The 23,283-nt window shown below is 50.1% G+C and overlaps 1 protein-coding gene across 2 annotated transcripts in view; it reads left to right on the top strand.

The window, feature by feature from the left end:
* The window catches only part of PCSK6 (proprotein convertase subtilisin/kexin type 6), a gene marked incomplete at its 5' end in the record, with an annotated part of 179,205 nt that overhangs the window by 82,574 nt on the left and 73,348 nt on the right, over positions 1-23,283 (top strand). For both annotated transcript variants that reach the window (XM_080808819.1, XM_080808818.1), the window contains 3 exons: positions 10,495-10,667; positions 15,497-15,709; positions 19,429-19,529. In XM_080808819.1, coding sequence (XP_080664945.1) covers positions 10,495-10,667; positions 15,497-15,709; positions 19,429-19,529 — 487 coding nt within the window. The remainder of the gene's footprint in view (positions 1-10,494; positions 10,668-15,496; positions 15,710-19,428; positions 19,530-23,283) is intronic.

Below are 23,283 nucleotides of genomic sequence, written 5' to 3'. Positions count from 1 at the left end.
TTTATATATTTCTCCTTTAAGTTCTACCAGTTTTTGTTCACATATTTTGCAGCTCTGTTGTTTGGGGCTTACACTTTTGGATTACTAACTCTTGGGGCGCCTAGGTGGCTCAGTTGGTTAAGTGTCTGCCTTCGGCTCAAGTCATGATCCTGGGGTCCTTGCGTTAGCCTGGATAGCCTGTTTAGCTTTTTAACTTGGTGGTTCTCTTTCTTGACATTGGTTTTCCTCCTAATTGCTGATTGGTGGTCCACTCGTGTTTTGTGCTCACAGATCCTTGTTTGGTTGTGGCGGTTGTCAGGCCTGATGGCAATAGTCTGTCTGTGATGTGAGGGGTGGAGGGACCTGCTGCTGGATAATGTCACCTCTGGCAGGGTGGCGCCTGGATTTCCTCTGCCCAGGGGAGGCACTCGCCCCCCTCTCTAGCAGCGGGGCCCTCTTGACTATGTTAGTGTTTGAATAAAGCCTGCTGCTACTTCCTGCTCTCAGCCTGGAGGAGGAGGCAGCTAACCTCCTTCTTCCTTAGCTCCTCCCACCCATGCCTGCTCCTCCCATTCTGACAACACCAGGCCTAGGGATGTCAGGCGCTTCTGGAATTCTTCCTGCTGGCTGATCCTATCTGTTCGCTGTCTGTCCACCATTCCTCGAAAGATCTCATCTTCTGATCTTGTTTTCCAGGGCTGTTCCTGATTTGTTTTTTTTTTTTCTTCCGTTTTTCATGTTATTTCTGAGGCTTTGGGCCCTGAGGAGAGGGAGACAGAGCTCTCAGTTTTCATCATGGCCCAGTCTCCTTAGTGTTTTTCTTGTGATGACAGTAACAGCTCTCGCCAGTTGCTGTTGGCACCTCCTGCGCAGAACGATCCTGAGTTGGAATTACTACAGCCTTTTCCTACCCCGGAAAGCGATAATGAGAAGTTACCTGCCCCGCCTAGGCTCACACCCCTACAAGGAGGCAGAGCCCAGATGTGAACTCAGGCCTGCTGACTTGAAGCCTGGCTTTTCCCTTTGCGGTGGTGAGGCCAGATGCCACCAGGCTCTGTGAGCAGGATCAGAAGCAAAAAGGAAGTTTCCATGGTGCGCATGTGTATTCTTTTCCTTGACCGAATTCATATTCCTTCCAAACACAATTCCCGCCTTGTTTCTCTCTCTTAGCCTTGAATATAATAAACCAGGCTTTTCAACCTCCATCTGATAATGGCAATAACACAGGAGGACACAGACAAAGGATAGTGGTCATCATTCCCAGCCTCTTTTCTCGCTTAGCCTTTTGTTGTGTGCCCAGCCCAGCCCACTGCTAGTGATGCTGTCATTTGCTGTGTGCCCCAGGTGAGCTTTGCACAGACTTCTCTCCCCTTTCCAAGCCAGCGTTAAAACTGGACCGAACCCTGGGGTTCTTCTTAGGATTGCAAGACACTGTTCAGCAACAGACATCAGGAAACTGAAAAACAGAGGTTTATCACTGACCCCCTGGAAATGACACAGCTTGGGGGGGGGGGGTGGTCACAGAGCAAGGTCATAGGTACAGAGAAGAGAGGATACCATGCCCAGGTGGTGTGTCTGAGCGCTGGGGCTCTGTTTTATTTGGGGTTGAGGGTGGGGACCTAGGGTTTCATGGACCCACTCCATCAGTAATTGAAAATAACAAGAGTGGGAATTTAAAGTGCTGGGGAGAGAAAAGACAAGTGGCCCAAATGGTCCCTTATCAAAATCAACCAAGATCTCTAAAACAAAGCCTGGGGGGGGGGGGGGAGCTGGCTCTTTATCTACCAGGGTTGTCAATTTGTTTATTCGAGATAGATAGTCTTTGAAGTGGGTGCCTCTTTGAAATGGATGCCTTAAGCAAAAGCTTAATCAGGCACTTGCATTACAAAAAAAAAAAAAAAAAAGAAAAACCCAAACCAGTGAACAACAATGAAAACAACCTGTCTGAGCTTTACCGTACACCTTTCTTTGCTCTCTATTTTTTTTCTTTTTTTTAATTTAAATTCAATTTTGTCCAATGATTCATCAGTTGCTACGACACCCAGGGCTCATCACTTTAAAAAAAAGTATATCGGGGGGCGCCTGGTGGCTCGGTGGGTTAAACCACTGCAGGTCATGGTCTCAGGGTCTTGGGATCGAACCGCACGTCTGGCTCTCTGCTTGGCGGGGAGCCCGCTTCTCCCTCTGTCTCTGCCTGCCTCTCTGCCTACTTGTGATCTCTCTCTCTCTGTCAAATAAATAAATAAAATTTAAAAAAAAACGTATATCGGCCCTATGCCTTGTTTCCCTCTGTCTTGTTCTGGGTAACCCTGGCTCTGTCCCTCTTCACCCCTTCTGCTTCCCGTGGGCCTGGAGGCTGAGAGGACTCCCCACCTGGCAGATACTCAGAACAGCTCCCCTGCTCGGGCCTCCACAAGTCCGTGCATCTTTTCAGCCTGTGTTTACTCCGGTTCTGAGAAGGAAAAGTCAAAAAGCAACAGCCAAATTTCCGTGGGTGTTTTTGTTCCATATTTTGATTGGGGAACTGAATCATGTTTTTCCTTTCGTAAACATGAAAATGTTAAGTACATAACGGGCTAAATTAATCCAGGCTCATAAATTAGTTAATTATGTTAATTCAGAGTCACAGAATTCTCAGTCTCATTAGGGTTTCCATTAAGCCATTTAGTCTTGTGAGCCTTTTAAGAGGACAGTTTAAGCTACAGATTAATCTTCAAAGGCTCCAAGTAGATGTTCAACTGCAGGAGGATTTACAATGCACTGGGGAGGTGTGGGGGATTTAGTGAATGTGGGCAGTTTGTAATTAGGAGCTGTGCTCTCAGGGAGCTGGGGATCCCCCCCACCACTCCTCACCCCCATATTGTCATCAAAGGCCCCTGCCTGCTGGGTCTAAGCATCCCTAGGCTCAGGAGCCATAGGAAGGAGGAAATGGACAAAAACCTGTGTCTCCTAGGCGGCCATGCCCTCCCAAGCCACCCTCCTGCAGCCACCCCAGAGGGCAAATAACACTGGTTCTTGAATGTCCTGGGGTGCACCCTCTGACTCCCTGAGATTGCCCTCACAAAGGCTGAATGAGGAGTAGCTGCTTCCCGGGGTCTGTGAGAAAGAGAGACAGACAGGGAGAGGGCGCATTCAAGTCTAAGTGACAGGTGAGCCGCAGGTGGCCTTTGTTTGTGGCAGTGTGAATATCTTATTTTTACCATCTTCAGAGGCCAGTGTGGGGCCTGTGCTCCCCTACTCGGTCACAGGCGCACATCCTGGCAGGGTTCCTTGCTGTCCCCACATGCAGAGGGGGTAATATGGGCGCCCCATCTGGCTCAGATGCATGGCGTCCTGTCCAGTGTCCCAGGCAGCCAACTGTCCCTGAATCTCTTAGCGCCCCCCTAGATGATCCACTGTTATTCTCTGGACCCTGTTGCCTGGGCTGGAGACCAGGAGAGCCCGTCTAGATCTCAAATCTGAAGAGAGTGACTGAAGCTCTTCTAGTTTTTACCATTCTTCGAAAAATCACCAGAAGCTGGTGATGAAAGAGGGACCTGCTTTAAGCTATAGCTTTTATTAGTATTTAGGCCTGGTGAGGTCAGCAGATCAGGAGAGAGTGGCCTTGGAGCAGAGCCTGTGACTCACAGTTCGCAAGAGGAGAGAGTACTCCAAGCCATGGAGGCCAGGAGGGCGAGCACCAGGGTTGGTCAGGAGGCAGAGGGAGCAAGGCAAGCCGTGGGCTGAAGCCTTTCCAGTGGTTTCTGGCAGAAGGAGCGGGCATGGCAGAATAAGCAGGGTTAGGATTGGCTCATTTGAATAACTCCAGTGGGCAGGGTTAGGATTGGCTCATTTGAATAACTCCAGTGGGCTCTGGGGCTGAGTGGCGGTCCTTAGTTGTCTGGTTCCTGGTTATGGGGTGATTAGGGCAGGTGGAGGGTGGTCCAGAGCACCAAGACATCCATAAAGGAGGTGGTTGGAGGTGTGGGCTCCAGACTGATTGGTTTGTACATGGAAGACATGCCTCCTGGGAGCGTTCTTTACTATTTTGAGGAATTGGTCAGCCCTGGGGTGGGAAGGTGAGCAGTCGCTTCAGAATCAACAAGGCCCCGAGAGGACAAAGCATCAGAATCACAGAAAATAAAAGACATGGTGAATGCCATACCCTTGCTGCCATGGGCCTCGTCTCACTGACCCTGGGTCCTTAGTAGGACATGCCCAGGAGTTTACTGGTATACCAATGGTATACAGCTGCATTTCCACTCTGGAAGGAGATGGCCTGGCTCCATCTGGAAATCAAGAACAGAGCAGGAGACCAAGAGAGACTTGGCTTGGTCATTGATCAATGGTCCCTAAGGATTTCATGTCACAACTGCAAACGTAGATGTGCCTTAACAACTCGGGAGACCACAGCTCCCCAGGGTTCCTAGAACAAGGCTGTCCTATGTGGCCACATTTAGAGATTGGAGAGTCCAGTCACAGTCTTAGGCAATGAGTGGGGTTGACAGAAGCCTTTCAGATTTGTAACATTTCTAAACAACTGTTGAAACCTCACTTGGCCCAGAATGGCTGCTGGTAGAACAGAATGTACTATAGTCTTAGTGGAAAAAACAAAACAAAACAAACAAACAAAAAACCCAAAAAACAAACAAACAACACCAACCAAAAAACAAAAACAAAAACAAAACAAAACAAAAAAACCCCAAAACCAGTTCTCTGTGGATTTACTAAAATAAACTTAGGATCAATGAGCAAAATGTGTTGGGGAGGCCTGTTTGTCACACTCAGGAAGCTACAATCTAATGTTACTTGTCACAGTTCATTTGCTGAAGGCAAAATACATTGCTTTTCAATAAATAAAATGTCCTGCTTGCCTGCCTTCCTCCAGAGGTCAACAACTGGGGCTGATAACTGACTTCTTGTATTGAAGGGTGTGTGTGTGTGTGTGTGTGTGTGTGTGTGTGTGTTCTCCTTGCTCCTCCCCCACCTTTTTTTTTTCTTTTAGCTCACCCACAGAAATTTACTTCCTCTCAATTCTGGAGGCTAGAAGTCCAAGATCAAGGTGTTGGCAGGTTGGGTTTCTTTGGAGGCCTGCCTCCTTGGCTTGCAGATGGCTGCTTCTCGCTGTGTCCTCACACGGTCATCACTCGGTCTGTGTGTTGTCTGTGTCTGAATTTCCTCTTCTTATGAGGATACCAGTCATCTTGGATTCCGGCCCACACAGATGGCCTCGTTTTCCCGCAAATACCTCTTTAAAGACCTTATCTCCAAATCCAGTCACACTGACCTTGCCAGTCTTTTAACGTGGAGCTTCCTCAGAAAGTTCAGGGTCAATGCGGTGTCTCCAGGGCACGTCCACACGCCTGTAGTTTGGAAAGTTGTACTCTAAATTAATGGGGGGGGGGCGAGGGGTAGGCAGAACAGGTCACTCTGATAAAAGGGCTGCTGGTTGTTGACACTTGACCAAGAGACTTGTAAAATTGTTCATTTCAGCAAGTTCTCCAGGGCATGTGAAATATTGATTGGGTTCAGGGAGTTTTATAGGAATGCCTGTGTTGTTTAAAGCGAGGCAAGCCTGTGAGGTTTGCTCCTGGATGTGGTTTCTGTGCTCACCAGAGCTGTCTGCTGGGGGTTTGAGCCCCCAGAGCACCCTGAGCTGTTCACCCAGACACAAACTTGTCTGATCCTAAAGAGCACCATCGTCCTTCTCCTCTGTGCTCCTCCCACAGACAGGTCCTCAGAGTGGACAGTCAGGCAGTCGTCTGTCCTGCCACCGTGAACCCGCCAACCACCTGGGGCTCATTTGCCAAACAAATGACTGGCCCCCATTTTTTTTCTTTTGGTACCTGACCATTTGTGGTTAAATGGATCTTTCTTTTTTCATCAGAGAAATAATGACTGTTTTCTTCGATTTGGCGTTTCCAGAGAACCATTCACATTTAAGGCTAATATTGGAATCGCAGGTTTCCACTGAAAATATTTACCTTTTCTTTGTTGGCAACTTGTCAGTGTTGGGGGGAAATAGATGCTTCACTAAAATCTAAATACGTGATGCTTTCTTCCTCACACAACAGTTACTCTTCTTCCGAGATGAAAAGCATCATGAGAGGTGTTGAGAAATTATCCTAGTTGTCTGTTTTTACATATTTTTGATGTCTCCCGGCATCTCATTCTTGTTCAAAAGTAGGCACGAGCACTGAGCATCATAGAATTGTTGAAAGCCTGTAGTGTACACCAGAAGCAAATAGAGCTCTATACACTAATTATACCGAGGTTTTTTTTTGTTTTTGTTTTTGTTTTTTAAAGTAGGCGTTCCCACACCTATAACTTGCATGGAGAAGTCTAGAATAACAGGTTACATTTCGGCCCTGGAACATCAGAACTGGCTTTGGTTGCTTGTGTGGCTGGCTGGGCTTTCTCCTGCCCCAGCAAGCCCACTGTGGGATATAAGGGTCCATAGAACAAGGCCACCATTTCTCCAACAACACCAGGTGCTGTGGCCTCAACAGATCGAATCCTCTTAACTACTCTGCCAGGTAAATATCGTGGACGACAAGGGCTCAGAGAGTTTGAGATCCTGGTCCAAGATTAGAGCTGAGTATTCCCACCCCCGGACTCTGTGACCCCTATTCCCTTACCCCCCTGCTACGAGCTCTCTTAATCATGCCTGAGGCCTCAGCTTTGCCACACCCCGTGGCTAACGTCCCTTACTGGTTATGGCCCCTATCTCTGGGCTGATGGCTGAACAAGCACCTGGACCCTGTGTCTCTGACACAGAGGGAAGCCCTGGGCTCACAGACCAGTGACTGGAGAGGAAGAACATTTCACATCACCCTGATTCCTCTTGTCCACCCAGAAATCAGAAAAGAGGAGATGCGCTCAAGTGATGGGACAACCCCACCTTTGAAAGGGAGAAAGGACCCCCGTAAGATATGTCAGTGAACTCGGACAAATTTGGCCCCCATTATAACTCCCTTGGTCTTCAAAGGGAAGTTGTTCTTACTCAGTTGAAATTAAGGATCTCTGTCTACCAGAAGGCACCATCAGCAAAGTGAGAAGACAAGGCATCAACTAGGAGAAGGTATTTCTAATGTGTATAACCAACAGAGGGTCCATTCCTGGTACAAACCAAACTTAGCGATGTGTAGTTTAAGCAAGCATACAGTTGTATTAACACGCTAGTTTTTTTAAAGGCAGTGAGACAAATCATCCAAAATCCTGAGCCATTTTCTCTGTGTGTGTAGAACCCCCAGTGGGTCATGTTTATATTTGCAGTGAATGGATGAAGAGTTCGTGGGTGTCAATCGTTTTTTTAGGCTTTACCACTAACATGTGGTTACATATGATCCTTCATACATATCAAAAAGTGTATGTTTTTAAAATAAAGGTAAAGGGTCGCCTGGGTGGCTCAGTGGGTTAAGCTTCTGCCTTTGGCTCAGGTCACGATCTCGGGGTCCTGGGATCGAGCCCCACATCCGGCTCTCTGCTCAATGGGGAGCCTGCTTCCTGCTCTCTCTCTGCCTGCCTCTCTGCCTACTCGTGATCTCTCTCTGTCAAATAAATAAATAAAATCTTAAAAAAGAAAGGAAAAAAAGAAAAAGAAGAAAATAAAGGTAAAAAGTAATTCGTTATTGTTAACAACCCCGGAATTTGATGTCTCTACTCCCATTTTTACAGATGGGGAAACTGAGGCTCAGTGGGTTCACACTAGCCACTGACATGCACGTTGGGGGCTTACTGTCAGGCGCTTGACCTGAATCAACTTTTTTAGTTTTTCCGGCACCTCTGTAGGTACTATAACTTTCATCAGGAAATGGAGGCCTGGTTGACATGAGGTAGACTGTGAAGGGAAGCACTGCCTGGGCCAGGGTGTGCGGGAGGGGAAGCTGCAACCATTTACAATCGTGTCTTAGAAGAGTCTTAAATGGTGCAGGGAAAATGGTCTATATGAAGTTCTGTGGTAAAAAAAAGAAAAGAGCTCGGAGAGAAAGTGCATGCTGGAGCCAAAGAAAAGTACTGGAAGATGGCTACCCTCTCTGTGTCCTCACATGGTGGAAAGAGACAGAAGAAGTGAGCTCTCTGCTGACTCTTCTTAATAAAAGATGCTAAGCCCATCACGGTGGGGGGGGGGGCACCCTTAGGACTTATCTAAACCTAGTGACCTCTTAAAATTCCTGCCTTCATCACACTGGGGGTTGAGGCTTAAACATGGGAATTTGGGGATTGGTCCAAACATTCAGCCCATCACAGGTAGTAAAGAGAGGAAAGGAAATGGACTGGAAGCCGGAAAATAGAACAGACAGGGTTGGAGTTAAAATGTATTTCTACTTCTCATTTTTAAGGCCTTCCGGCCACCGAATGATGGTTCTTCCAACGATTCCAGGCACCACCCCCTCTCTCACCACCAGTGCCTGTTGGGTGGACACTCCTGAATGGCTTTCAGCACTGTCATTGAACTCCAGTCCTCAGTCTCTACTGTTGTTTTGCTATAAATTTCTCTGACACGGATTTTGAGTACTATTTCCAGACTTTTGGAGCAGGCGTTTCCAGTTGACTTGTAGTGTCCCACCCAAGTGGAGGGCCAAGATGGCGCGCCTTCCCTCTCGACTGTCCTAGTTAGCCTACCAGGGACCCCGCCTGACCTTTTCTCTCTCCGCTCACAACCGGGCAGATGTTAAGGAGAACACTTCAGGGCAACCTGAACTTTCAAATCCGGGCAGCATGAATCAATAGAGTAGAAGAATTTACTACATTTCAGTCATCTTCACGTGCTCTGTCGGTAGGAAGTCTCTCGCCCTGACAAATCATAAACTACTTTCGGTTGTTCGTCTACAATCCGTGTGTTACTGGCTGAGAGATTGGGTATCATTTGGCATTTATGTCTGGGGGATCTCTGCCTCTCAACCCTCTGTCAAAAGGGACAGCAGAGCGTCTCCACAGTTAAGAGTATAAAGGGGCGGGACAGGGTGATTTAACGGACATAAAACATCTGTCCCTGAGCCCCTGGGGAGGACGTCCCCTCAAAGAGTCTCCGTCCCGTGGTTCTTCCTGCCTGAGCCCTGTACCGTCTCTTTTCATTCTGGGGAAAAGTCACGGTTCTTTTAAAATCGGTTGTATTCAGAGATTCTATTTTTGGTGTGCCCGCCAGTGTGGACGCAGGTGCCGGGATGTGGCATGAACAGATCCAGTCCAGGCTGGGGAGTAAGGGGCCTCTGCTCCGTGAGGCGAACCTCAGAGGACGCGCTGCCCGGGCCAGGGTGCGCGGGAGGGGAAGCTGCAGCCATTTACAATCGCGTCTTAGAAGAGTCTTCAATGGTGCAGGGAAATGTTCTGTATGAGGTTCTGTGGTAAAAAAAGAACTTGGAGAGAAAGTGCATGTTGGGGCCAAAGAAAAGTACTGGAAGAAAATAAGCAAAATATTATCACTAGTGACTTCTCTATTTTCCAAACTTTCCGCAGAGAGCAGTATGTGATGCTTATAATCAGAAAAAGTCCTCTTTTCTGTTATGTCTTAAGTAGCTCAAGATTTTTCAAATTCATTGGCACGGCCACCACACACGTGGGGCAGGGCCTGGTGGAGGAGGGGCTCCTGGGGGCCTCTGAGCCGGGTGGCTGTGGGGACCAAGCAGAGTCACCCAGAGTGCTGATCCAGGGTCGGGTGCCCCCAGCTTTCTGAGTCTCCCTCTGAGAGGTCCGATTTTATGTATCTGCTACTGTCCAGGCAGGAGGTGCTGGTTGGCTGTCATTACCGCTATTTCCCTACCATGTGCCAGTAGGGTGGGTCCTGGGGACACCACACCTGCTCGATGCAGACTGTGATCAGGAATGGAGATAAAGGCTGGACATGGGGTGGGTGGGGACCCCCCCCAGCCGAGGACGTAAGCACTGGGAGAGGCTCGTGGCTCCCTCCCTCTCTTTGAGGGGTGCTCTTGAGGAAGGGGTACCCCCACCACCTAAAGACCCCTCTGGGAAACACAAAGCCTGAACACACACTGTGATATAACAAGCCCTAGGGTGTGGCTCTCTGTCTTCCAGGTGAAAAGCTCCTAGTTACAAATCAGAGATGGGAGTAATTAAAAAAAAAAAAAAAAGAAAGAAAGAAAGAAGAAAGAGAAATGAACTGTTGACAGCAGGGAAAGTTGAAAATGACTCCAGAGTTCTATTATAGAAATAATCGTCATCATCATTCTATTATGTTCCTCTTTTAAGTACCAGAGTGACAGCGTGCTACCAAGGAAACGGTTTAAATCCTATCTTTTCCAAACAGTTCTGTTTCCTGTGCTGCTGTCCCATGCTTGGGGACGCTGCAGCGTGGCCCAGATGTCATTTGAATTCCTTCACACCGGCCAGCACAGGATGGGGAGAGAGGTTTTCCAGAATGCAGCTGGAAGATTCCAGAGCTGGGTGGGGGGTGGGGGGAGGCCTATCTGGCTGTGCTCCGGCAGTTGCGGGGTCCCCTGTGCCCCGGGGTCGCGGTCTGTGCAGCCCTGAAAAGTGCAGAGCGGGCGTGCACAGGCCCTCGTTGTATGCTTTCAGGCATCCGCATGCTGGACGGCGACGTGACCGATGTCGTTGAGGCCAAGTCGCTGGGGATCAGACCCAACTACATCGACATTTACAGCGCCAGCTGGGGGCCAGACGACGACGGGAAGACGGTGGATGGGCCTGGCCGGCTGGCTAAGCAGGCCTTCGAGTATGGCATTAAAAAGGTGTGAGTCATCTAGGGCTATGGGGGATCTTGCCGGGGTGGGGGAGAATCGTTTAAAAAAAATTAACATTTAAAAATTAGAGTGACACAGGCCAGAGTCCCCCAAAATGGGGCCAGGAAGGCCCTGCCGTGCCGTGACCAGGGTGAGGGAGAAGTCATTTCGGGGCTCAGGGGAGTGACTGTCTACCAGGCAGAGCAGAAGGACTTCACCTTGTCATGGAGTGACATTCCAGCAGGTGCCTGCTGGTCACCCACCAGGCCCAGGACTCTGTGGGTGAAGCCTGACAGCCCCCGGCTCACCCCAGCTGAGAGGTGTGGGCAGGTGGGCAGTAGGTGTCTTGGTCTAACTACCTGGTCTAACTACCTACCTTGGTCTAACTAACCTAACTACCTTGTGTAGGTGGGAGGGATGTCCTGGGCCTCGGCGCCCCCCACCATCCCTGCCACCAAGCAGGAAGTCTCGGCCTTGTGGACCTGCTGCCAGCACACAGTTTAACATGTTTAGGATGTCTTGGGTAGAGCCTCAGCAGGGACCAAACAGAGCAAACTTCCTAGTGCAGGTTCTCTGCTGACCAGCCGAGGGAAAGCAGAGGAGGCTGGCAGGCTGCTGCTCCACCGGCCAGGAGGCCCACCCACAGTCGCTCTGTGATCATTAGTCCTGGATCCTTGGGAGTCAAACATGCAGGGGGAGGGCGAGAGGGGCCTGGAGATGACCCAGTTCTTACAAGCCAGCTGGTGAGGCCGATTTCCGGGCGAGGACAGCTTCTTGGAACAGACAGATGGAGCTGCGGTCAGTGTCCGGGTGGCCCCGGGTGGCCCGACAAGGCCCAACCCGGAGTGCAAGGTATGGCCTGGTGATGCTGGTGGGGGTTGGGCAGGAAGTCCAAGCATGCCCCGGGCCAGCGTTCATACTTCCGACTTCTCTTATGGGAGGCAGGACAGCAGGGCTGCAAATGGGAGGGTGGACGGTTCAGTTTCCTTTTATTATTTATACTTCAGAACGTTTTTTTAAAAGTCTTCATTTTATTATAACCCTTACACCATGATTAAAATGTGATTAATAAGTAGTTAATGAACAAATCAAATATTATCAGAGGATCCGATTAAAAGCAGCCTTTCTTTGTCTCCCCATGCCCGTCCCCTAGTCCTACCCCATAAAGGAGCAGTTCTTTTTTTTTAAACTCTCTTCACTTTTTTCTTTCTTCTAAATAATAGGATTTGATTGCTTTTCTGGATGTATTGAGTTTGGTCATTTTCTAGGACCTTTTTATGGGGTCTGAGTATTCATCTCTTAGCATGTCCCCAACCTCGCATTTGACCTCATGGTCATGCTTGGGACACTACCCAGCTTCCTTTGTCCCCTGTGACTCCAAGAAAATGCAAAGCCTGCTTTCTGTCAGGCTGCTGAGGCCTTGGGCTGTGCCAGGTGCTGGCCCAGGGATGCTGGAAGGTTCAGGCGTGACCAAGTCAGCTGCTGCCTACAAGGGACTGCCAAGTAAAACTATCTTATCTTCCCCGTGCTTGGCTCCTACCACCCACTAGATCACATGGATCTCACTCTCGATGACAAGTAGGGCATCCTAAAAGTTAAGCTTTAATTTAAGCTTTCCATTAAAGATCGCATCTTCTGTGGGGAAGATCCTGCTCAGAACGGTGTTAATCAGAAACATGTGTCATTCTGTGAGGTGATTTCGAAGGATCTGAGGTCTCAGGACAGGGTCCCCCATTTCCTGGAGAGGCCAATGGTTGTTTTCAAATGATTGCTGGGTATCTCAACTTCACTTGGCTTTGTGTCGACTGAACCCATGCGGGACTTTGGAAAGTCCAGAGCTGCAGAGAAGGGCTCTTTGCATTCCGGATTCTGAGGAGCATCAGCGTTATTGGGCTGTCAGGGGAGTGAAGAAGTTTCAGAGGGCACCATGTGCCTCCCCGTCATTCTTGTCGCAGTTTCTTGAAATACTACAGCCATTCCATTTTTCCCTCCAGTCATTCTGAAGTAAAATATGTCATACAGGGAGCCTTAAATCGTAGCTGTCTGAAGTTGTCACTGAAAATCCTCCTGGAAAGTTGATGATCTCAAACCAGACCATGCCCCCGCCCCTCCCCCCCCCATCTGTTTTTCTTCCTCGATGCCCCGTTTATCAGCTACAGTCTTTTCTGTCAAGTCTGACTTCATCTCTGGTACATGATGGGGTTTGATGGTAGGAGACTTCGGAGACCACCATTTCATGTAGAGATGTGCCTGATGTCGGTCCTCACGAAGCCCTACCCGTCACACGGCTGGTCATCCCAAAGGGGAAAGGCAACACCGCTGAGGCTAGGAACACCGTCCTTGTCCAGACGCCGGCCATTTGCAAGTCCTCAGGCACGGTGCTTTGGAGTTCACAGCTGAACCTTTCACTTCCCAGGGGAGGTACTGAAATAGGTTTGGATTGGATTGAGGTGGTGACTTTCCCTGAACAGAAACACAAGTTCACGGCTAGGGTGAACTGTTGCCCTATAGCTTCTCTCCCTTGGCTTCCAAGAGCTGGGAAGTGAAAATACAATCCTCAGAGACAGCTAAAACCTGTCTTCACCCCTCAGATCTGGGTGTTTCCTCCACCTCAGTCTCACATCCCCCTCAGGAAACTTCGCAGGAGGGAGAGAGGGGCTTGATGCCTTGACACCTTAGAGAACGGATTGGTCTAAGAGGTACTGTGCAGCCTAAGGTGGAAGATGGGGACCTTTGGCATTTTGGACCCTTGTTCCTCAGAATGGGGTCTAGAAGCAGCCATGCAGGCATCACCTGGAAGCTCATTAGAAATGCAGAATCTCGGGGCACCCTCCCCCGGACCTACCGAGTCTGAGTCTGTCGTATAGCAAGACCCCCAGTGACCTGTGTGCGCACTCATGTATGAGGAGAGCTGTCTGGGGGCGTTCCCTGTGCTGCCGGAATAATAAGGTTGTAGCCTCCACTTTGCAAAATGACAGCCTTTCGTAAATAATTTGGAATGGGGTAGGGAGCATCTTAGAGATGGTTCTCATGGACTAAAGATGGACTCTGATGGATTAAATACCTTGCCATTTTGATTTCAGTTTCTTTGAACTAGCTTCCAATTAATCTCTCCCTGTAGGTAATTATATACACAGACACACCAATTTCCACGGTACTTGGTGCCTTTCTTCCAGAAGGTTGACCTTTTTGGCTAAATGTGAGTAACCTTTCTGTGGAGCTCTTGGCCGTGCAGACAGGTCCACCTGGGAGACGTGGAAAGCCGAGTGAGTGAGGTAGCCTTGAGCAGCAGGACTGGGTGAACACGAGGGACCTCCCATGGGTTCTTTTGAGAGCCTCAGGTTAGAAACTGGAGGAAAGGTCAGAGTCATGACAATTGCTCACAAAAGAGCAAGGGACTGTCGTCCATTTGGGCTACGAAGTGGAGAGTCATGGGGCTTTCCAAGCAGGTGGGTCCGCTGAGCCTGGGGTGGACTTGAACCCTGGGTGAGTGTAATGCTATCCAAGTCAAAAGCAAGGCTTCCGTCGGACTCCATGGGGACTGCAGAATTTTGTTGTGAGTTTTCTTTAAGTTGGCCAGTTCTTGAGCATGAGTGTCATTTTTCTCCCACGTGTTTGGAAAGGAGGGTCCTTGGCAAGGATACCAAAGTCACCAGCCCTGTGGGTTGGATTTCGTGGAGATGGGTGTTGGCGCTGCTCTCTGGGGCTGGCTGGGCATCACCAGCAGGTCCAGCCACTCAGACAGAATGGGTCAGGTCCCTCTGGGAGTGGTTTATCTTTAACTAGTGTTTGGGACTGGGGCGAGCACTTGGTTGAGTCAGAAGTCACTGATTCTGTGGGTGTGGGATGAAATAGAGCTACAGGAACTGACCCTGACTGCCACTGTCTTTCAAAGACTTGCTTTCATGTGTCTGTTCTGAAAAATGAAAACCTACACACAGTGAAGCCTCTGGCTTCGATTGGCGTTGACCATCTGACGACTTTATTTTTTTAATAACATTTATTTATTTGAGAGAGAGAGAGCGTGTGAGTGGGGGGCGGGCAGAGGGGGAAGCAGGCTCCCTGCTGAGCACGTTGCCCAACACCGGGCTCGATCCCAGGACCCCGGGATCATGACCTGAGCCAAAGGCAGGCTTTCAAACAACAGAGCCACCCAGCCAACGCGTACCCGTGGCCGACACCTTGGGGAGCTCTCCTAGGATGGTCCCCAGCAGCCATGGCCATCATCCTGGATCATGACCCTTTTCATCTGTTCAATCTTCACCCAGAATTCACAGTCCCACCCCCACTTTGCAAAAACCAGCCAGTTCTCTAAGACATGTGCTGCTTCCATTGGGTTTTCAGGAACATTCTCCCTCCACCCCACAGGACCGGCTCTTTCATTCCCCACAGGACCGGCTCTTATGATCTCGAAAAATTAATGTTGTAAATTCAGCCATCAACTTTCATCTCAGTAATTCCTGTGGCGCTGCTCACTCTCTGCGACAAGAGGTCATAATGATGGAAACCAGACATGGATCCGGAGTTAGAACAGCTCCTTTGGAGGGGTGAGGGGGGAGCTTGATTTTCCCCTAAAGAGCAGAGAGGGCTTTCCGGGCCATGTCCTCAGTGTGATCCTGGGATTCTGCTGTTGGAAGGCTGTCGCCACAGGCGGGAATGCTCTACGACAACGAACCAAGAGCCCACAGAACCACGTGGCCTCCATACGGTCTGAACACACCCTTCTCAGACCCTTGGGAGGGACATTCGGAAGGAAGGACTCCCGGCGGGCACCCGATCCAGCCGGCCCGGTTCTGGCTGCCCGGGGCCGACGCCCTGTTCTCTTTCTTCCCCTGTAGGGTCGGCAGGGCCTGGGCTCCATCTTCGTGTGGGCATCCGGGAATGGCGGGAGAGAGGGGGACCACTGCTCCTGTGACGGCTACACCAACAGCATCTATACTGTCTCCGTGAGCAGCACCACCGAGAACGGGTACAAGCCGTGGTACCTGGAGGAGTGTGCGTCCACGCTCGCCACTACCTACAGCAGCGGCGCATTCTACGAGCGGAAAATCGTGAGTTCTCCCGGCCAGGTGGACAGCCTACATGCATGCTTTCGGCCTTCTGGGGGCAAGCTGCTTTCCCTCCTCCCAAAAAGAGAAGCCGGCTTGAGGCCCATCTGGCCGGGTCCCCAAGTACCGACCTCACCCATCGGGGAACGGGTTGTGCCTTGAGGGAAACCCCAGCCCCTTGGCTGCCACCCGCAGACCCTGCCTTTCTAATTTTGGTACAAAACACCAATTAAAAGCCTGTCTTAACTTTCAGGATCCAAAAATAGCATTTAAGAATGGGGTACCTTCTCAGCGCCATGCCTCCTTTTAGCTCTCTAAATTTCTGTGGTCACATCGCTTAGGATCCAACTGCCTGGTTCAGTTTCAACGTGCCAGATGCAGTGAGAGAAAGTCTTGGTTTTATACTGAAGCCTTTTAGAGATCCAAGTGTCCTTCCCCGCACTTCTTTCCCCCAACAAAAGGACTTTCACCGCACACTTTGGACAGAGTCGTGGTTTCCATCTGTTCCATTCCCTTCGATGAACACCAGTGTGATTTCTCTCTTAAAAAAAAAGGGACTGTTTTTCTTTCAGCATATGGGTGGAATGTGTGCTTTCTCCCTTCCCCACAGGCTTTCCTACGTTAAGGAAATTAAAGAGGGGGAGGATCTCGAGCCGAAATTCATGCAGAATTCAAATGCACAGTCATTAAGTTGGTTTTGAGACGTTTAAAAAATGAGACCGTGGAGCTGGCCAGACATGGTTTAATTTTAAAGCAAGCTCATGAGGCGTCTTTTTATTTCTCCTACTTCTGAGCCATATCCCTAGAAATTATTTGCAAATTTATGTTTTGCATTTTTTTTCGGTGGGAGCCGATGGGCTCCCTGTTGCCTGCGTTGCCCCACACCGGCTGAAAGGTCAGCTGCACGGCTGCTGGGCCACCAGCCTGGCCGTGGCCCGGGCTAGTTAACGAAGGTATTCATTTATTTTCCTTTTCTACCGAAGCACGTGCCCCTGGGACAGGCAGCCGAGATTCTGAACGGTGTCCTGTTCATTTAGGAATCTAGCTCATTTGAACACGGGCTTGCTGGAGTCTCGTTAAACACGCCTGCTGGCTGGAGGCATACGAGGCAAAGGTTGTGTCATTGAACACTTTGTACCAAAGGCTTTGTTCTGGGACGGCTGCGTCTCCCATCCCTGGGAGCAGGGCTTGCAACTTTATTTGCTTAATTAATTACACTGTGTGTGCGCACACCTTGGGTACAAAATGCCTTAGTTCTTTTTTCTTTCTTTCTTTTTAAAATCTCTTCTTTGAGCAATAATATACGGTCAGAAAGGTGTACTTAAGAGGAGGATAAAAGAGAAAATCACTTAGTTGTACTTCCTGGGCTGGGCTGCTTGTCTGAGAGTATGGATGGCATTTTTGTTGGGTTTTGTTTGTTTGTTTGTTTGTTCTTGGTTGCTGTTATGGTGGCTGTTTTCAGCTCGATTAGAGTCAAGTTTTTGCTCTGAGTCCTCCAAGCGAACCTACAAGGGGATAGACTTCTCTGGATGGTTGGCAGCTTGTCATCTGTGCGGTTCAGGCAGGTGTCAGCTAGAAAGCAAGGCTCCGTCCCACCCTGTACTCTCTGTTCCTCTCTGTCGGGTGACTGCCGAGCGGGCGTTCGCCTGGAGGGAGGGATTGCCGGAGCTGACACATGACTTCTCATAAAAGGAGTAAGCCTGGCGTTACTCCTCACTCATTCGTTCTCTGGCTCTTTCTTCCATTCACTGAACTCGAGCAGCGTTGCCCGTATGACGTTTGGTCTCAGGAAGCAGGGACCTCCCACCTTGGTTGAGCCATCCCCTCCTTGCGTGGAAGCCCCTCTGCTCACTCCCTAGCAGCCCTCTCTCAGAGGCTGGAGAGCCAGCCACGGACCTCCCCTGCTCTTGGCAGCATGGCCGCCTCCCCAGACAGCCTCAGTTTCCCTCTCCGGCCACCATTTACTGAATGTAAGTATGTTTCAGGCACCGGCTGGGACCTTCACCAGAAACCTTGGGAAGGTCGCATACTATGCCGATTTGCAGGGGAGGGTCCTGGGGTCAGAGGTTGCTTCCTTGTCCAGACTTCCCTGCCCTCAGCAGCCCTTCCTAACATCCGGATGCCTTCTGGGGGAGGAGGAGGCTGGTCTCTGCCACAGCTTCTGTCCAGTCTTCCTGGGTGTGCGTGAGACAGGCTGGATCCTGTCTCTGGATGTTTGTCAGCCCAGCCGGGATGTGATCGAGGAAGATGCTCCATTGGGTCAAGAGGGTCTAGATTGTGAATTCGTTCCCCGGGGTTATGCAGATCGCCTCTTGGAGACTTGCTTTTGCTGGGGGATCTGTTTCCTTTTGCTCTCATAACAAATTATCCCAAATGTAGCAGCTTCAAAGAATACAGAGTTACTATCTCAGAGTTGGTCAGCAGGGCAAGTGGGAGGCCTGTGTCTCTCCTTTCTGAGCCTCCTGAGGCTGAAATCCGCGGGCCGGCCAGGCCGTGTTCCTTTCTAGAGGCGCTACTGGAGAATTTATTCTGCGCTCATTCAGGTTGTTGGCAGACTTCGTTCCTTGTGGTTATAGGACTGAGCTCCGGTTTCCTTGCGGGCTGTCTGCGCAAGGCTGTTCTCAGCGCCTCCCGGCCGCCCGCATTCTTTGGCTTACGTTCTCCTCGCTCCCTCTTCAAAGCCACGGGAGATGGTTTGGGTCCGTCTTCTGCCTCGGCTCTCTGACACGCTTTTCTGCCTCCTTCCGCTTCTCAGGGGCTGGCGATGATGTCGGGCCCGCTGGACAATCCAGGCTATTCTCCCTGATTTAAAGTCCGCTGGTTAATGACGTTCATACCCCTGCAGGGTGCATGGGAGTAGCTTGACCGCCAAAATCCCATCTAGCACAGTAGGCGTTGGCGCAGCTGAATCCCATGGTGCTGCTTCTCCACATCTGTTCAAAGAGAAGGGACAGATCAGGCTGGACACTAACGAGGTCCCAAATCAATAAGGCCACCCAGCTCGGAGTCAGTGCCTCTGAGGAAGGTGTGCTGAGCGCCCTTGGTTTGCAGTCAGCTTTGCCTTCCCAAGGAGAATGGCCAGCTTCCTTGCCCCACACAGCAGGCCCTGTGAAGGTCACGAACACTCCAGGTTCATCTGTTGCTGTAGAGGGAACTGGGTGCTTTGGGACCCTGTGTAGAGAATGATCTGTGACCTTCTGTGACTGATCTCTGATCTTCTGGGGAAAGGCAGGGATGGTCTCTGGGCATCCTCCTTAACGGGCATCCTCCTTAATGCTGCCTGTGTTTCCAGCTGCTCTTGATGTCAGGGGTAAGTTGGAGGTCGTGAACATGGACTACGGCAGGTGGTCTCACTGGGGGACTCTGCCATGGAGGGCCCCTCTTCATTTCCTTCTCTTACCTTTGTGTCTCAGCACGCAGGTCTATGGGGTGAGGTTGTTTGAATTCCTACCGCCTGTCTGCCCTCTGCCTTATCTCCCCGTTCCCACCCTGTGATTAGCTCACTACCTGGGGTGGGGTGGGGGGATGGTCCCTGTTCTATGTATGAAAGCAAAGCAGGGAGAAGCAGACAGAAACCTCAGTTGCGGGGGTACATCTGCGTGGTGCCTTTTCCGTCCCTGGGACCAGGGGCCACACCTAACCAGGTGCAGCATCCTCGGCAGCCTCCTGACCTCTGACATCTTCTGAGAGCCAACTCCGCCTCTTGCCACCCTGTCACGCAGGTCACCACGGATCTGCGGCAGCGCTGCACAGATGGCCACACCGGGACCTCGGTTTCAGCCCCCATGGTGGCGGGCATCATCGCCTTGGCTTTGGAAGCAAAGTAAGTTCCCACTTGCCTCCCTGTCTTCTCCTTTGTTTTCTGTAAGTTTTTATTAATGGTAAAATACACATAACCTAAAGGCGACCATTTTAACCATTTTTTAGAAAAGATTGTATTTATCTATGTGAGAGAGAGAGAGAGAGAGAGAGCGCGCAGGAGCAGGGGCAGGAGGAGGGGTCGGGGGAGAGCGGCAGAGGGAAAGGGGGAGGCAGACTTCCTGCTGAGCTGGGAGCCCAACCTGGGGCTCCATCCCAGGACCCTGAGATCACAACCTGAGCCGAGGCAAGTGCTTCACCGACTGAGCCACCCAGGTGCCCCCCATTTTAATTATTTTCTAAATGTTCATTTCCTCAAGCACATTCACCTTGTGTAGCCATCCCCACCGCCCATCTATGGAACATTTCCATCATCCCAAACTGAAATCCTATACCCAGTAAGCAGCAGCTCCTGGAGTGGTCAGCTCGGTTTGCCACAACAAAATACTACAGACTGGGTGGTTTGAACAACAGAAATGAATGATCTGACAGTTTTGGAGGCCAGAAGTCTAAGATCAAGGTGTCAGTGGGATTGGCGTCCTCTGAGGCCTCTCTCCTTGGCTTGTAGGTGGCCACCTTCCTCCTGTGTCCTCACACGGTCTTCCCTCCGTCTATGTCTGTGTCTAGATTCTTTTGTAAGGACTCTGGTCATCGTGGGTGAGGGCCCCCCTAATGAACCCATTCGACCTGGATTACCTCCTCACAGACCCTGTCTCATTCTGAAGGACTAGCGTCGAGGGCTTCAATCTATGAATTCAGGAGGATGCAATTCAGCCCATAAAACTCCCCATAACCCTTCCTCCAGGTCCTGGCAGTCACCAGTCCACCTCTTGTCTCTGTGACTTTGCCTGCTCTAAGTGCGTCGTGTAGGTGGAATCCCACAGGGTTTGGCTTTTTGTGACTGGCTCACGTAGCACGGTGTCCTCGAGGTTTGTCCATCCCATAGCAAGGTTCAGGATTTCCTTCCCTTTTTTTTTTTTTTTTAAAGATTTTATTTATTTATTTGACAGACGGAGATCACGGAGAAGCAGGCAGAGAGAGGAGGAAGCAGGCTCCCTGCTGAGCAGAGAGCCCGATGCGGGGCTCGATCCCAGGACCCTGGGATCATGACCTGAGCTGAAGGCAGAGGCTTTAACCCACTGAGCCACCCAGGCGCCCCGTGGATTTCCTTCCTTTTTAAGGCTACCCTTAATGCATGTGAAGGGACTCCTTCCCTTCTTTTTCCTTCCTAAAGCTCACTGTCTCCTGCCCTTTGTAAGACCAGAACCCCAAGCCTACCTCCCATGCTGCGTCACCTACCAAAATCTCACTTCCAGGCGATCTGGGTGCCCTTTAGAAAGAGAAACTGACGAGACAGTGATGATATTTAATCTGTCGCAAGCCAAATAAAGACTCTGGAATTGTTAGTGTCCAGATGGGTCAGAAAGAAAAGAGAGTTTACTACACAGGCAACCGAGACGCCTGGGTGGCTCAGTCAATTAAGCTGCTCAGGTCATGAAACCAGGGTCCTGGGATCGAGTCCAGCATCGAGCTCCTTACTCAGTGGGGAGCCTGCTTCTCTGTCTCTGCCTCTGCCTGCTTGTGCTCTCTCTCTCCCTCTCTCACAAATGAATAAATAAAATCTTTTTAAATAATTAAATAAATAAGAAATACCACACAGGCAACTGTGGTGTCAAAAACAAATTTAGAGTAGACGTCAAAACTGGTTCAGAACAACTCCACCATTTGAAGTAGTCAGTTGTCGCCGATGAGGTTTTAAATGATTCAAAAAATCATATTTGGGTTGCTTAGATCCTTGCAGTTACGGATGTTTGCATGTTGGTTTGTCCAAGGCAAAAGAACTTACAACTCAAATGCTATCAGTTTCACAAAGGAATAGCTCAATAGTTTTGATTTTCAGGCCAAAATGTTGGCTTCTGTGTCCCGAGGCTCTTTAAAAAAAAAAAAAAATCTGAGGGGCACCTGGGTGGCTCAGTGGGTTAAGCCTCTGCCTTCAGCTCAGGTCATGATCTCAGGGTCCTGGGATCGAGCCCCACATCCGGTTCTCTCCTCAGCGGGGAGCGTGCTTCCTCCTCTCTCTCTAACTGCCTCTCTGCCTACTTGTGATCTCTCTCTGTCAAATAAATAAATAAAATCTTTTTTAAAAAATTTTTAAAAATCTAAATAATTACTTACTTGTGCAGAAAGTGGTATTCACATACTTAGCGATTCATTATTTAATATTTCCTTCCATTCCTTATTGGAAGCTTGTAAGGCATTTTGGTCATCCGAACTAGATAGAAAACAAGCTTCGTTTCATGCCAGCTTGTCCCATCAAACTTGGCCTGTGGACACATGAAAATTCTGGAAGTCGTCTTCATCTCCCTTCTAGCTCCTCCTCAGGAATTTACAGGTGGCTAAGTCTGAAACAGCGTCAGCTCAGAGCATTTAAACCTGCAGGACTGGTCAAGGAAGGGACAGGTTCTAACAAGGGATCCTGCGTGCCCGAGGTGAGGAGATTGGAGACTGGGATAGCGCAGGTGTCCGGGGAGCAATCCTGCTACTCCCGTGCCCAGCATGGCCTTTAGACTCTGTTCACTTGGACTGAAGTGATCAGGCAAAACCAGATCGTCCTGGGTGGACGAGGTCTTGGGGGTCAGGGAGAGCCTGTGGACAGCACGTAACAAAAATAAAGACCCTCATGGGTAAGAATTGTGCAGAGGTTGTCCTGGTTTGTGGCCATCTTGGGACTTCCCATCAGTCTCATCTTCGTTGAAAAAACATTTCCAATGCCATTTCTTGGCTGTGTTTCTCATACAACTACATTTCTGATTTTTTTACCAGAGTGTAAAATAGAATGGATGTCCTCCTAATGAGAGGGTTTGTAACATTCCCCTTTTCTGTACCCATTCTGCCCCATGCTTCCTGGCACCTTCTGCTGGAGCCATCCTCAACAGGCTCCACAGTAATTTGTGGGGTCACACAGGAAACAAGGGGTACAGCCCCATCCACTCAGGTTGAGCTCTAAAGCCTGTGTCTGTACAGGAGAAGGTGAGGCCTTGGGTCATGTGGGGCCTCAGAATCCCCCCCTGAACAATGAGATTGGCCATGGGCCCTCAGGAGGGGCAGTATGGCAGGGGAGGAAAGCCAAGCAAAGTCCTGGAAACGACTGATGGACACAATGCGGGGGTGGGGGTTGGCCAGGAAGCCAGTGAGGTCACTGGCACAGCAGCAAGAATATGCTGGAGAAATCGAGAAGACTGGGGCTCGCACCCGGAGAGTGGGCCCCAAGGGAGGAATGCACGTGTGCCCCAAGACTCAAACCACAGTGAGGTCCCAGTGGACAACAGGCAAAGAGGTGGGGCCAGGGCATGGTGCGGCCGCCGTGGGATTCAGGGCGGGAGTTCCTCAACAGCTTAAACAAAGGATTATTGTATGATCCTATAATTCTACTTGTGGGTATATACCCAAGAGAGCTGAAAGCAGGGACTTGAAGAGCTCCTCGGACACGTGTGCTCGCAGCAGCGTTACTCATGGTAGCCAAAAGGAGGAGATGCCTCAAGTACCCATCAGTAAACGAATGCGTACACACAGTGTGGGCCAGACAAGCTTCAGCCTTTAAAAGGAAGGGAATTCCGACACCTGCTACATACGTGAATGGACCCGGAGAATGTCGTGCTGAGTGAAACAAGCCAGTCCCAACAGGACACGTACCCTGTGGTCCCATTTATATGAGGTTC

The sequence above is a fragment of the Martes martes genome, assembly GCF_963455335.1.
Source record: "Martes martes genome assembly, chromosome: 7".
Classification (NCBI taxonomy): domain Eukaryota; kingdom Metazoa; phylum Chordata; class Mammalia; order Carnivora; family Mustelidae; genus Martes; species Martes martes.
Note: the sequence above shows the minus strand (reverse complement) of the source record. Positions and strands in the feature narration are given on the sequence as shown.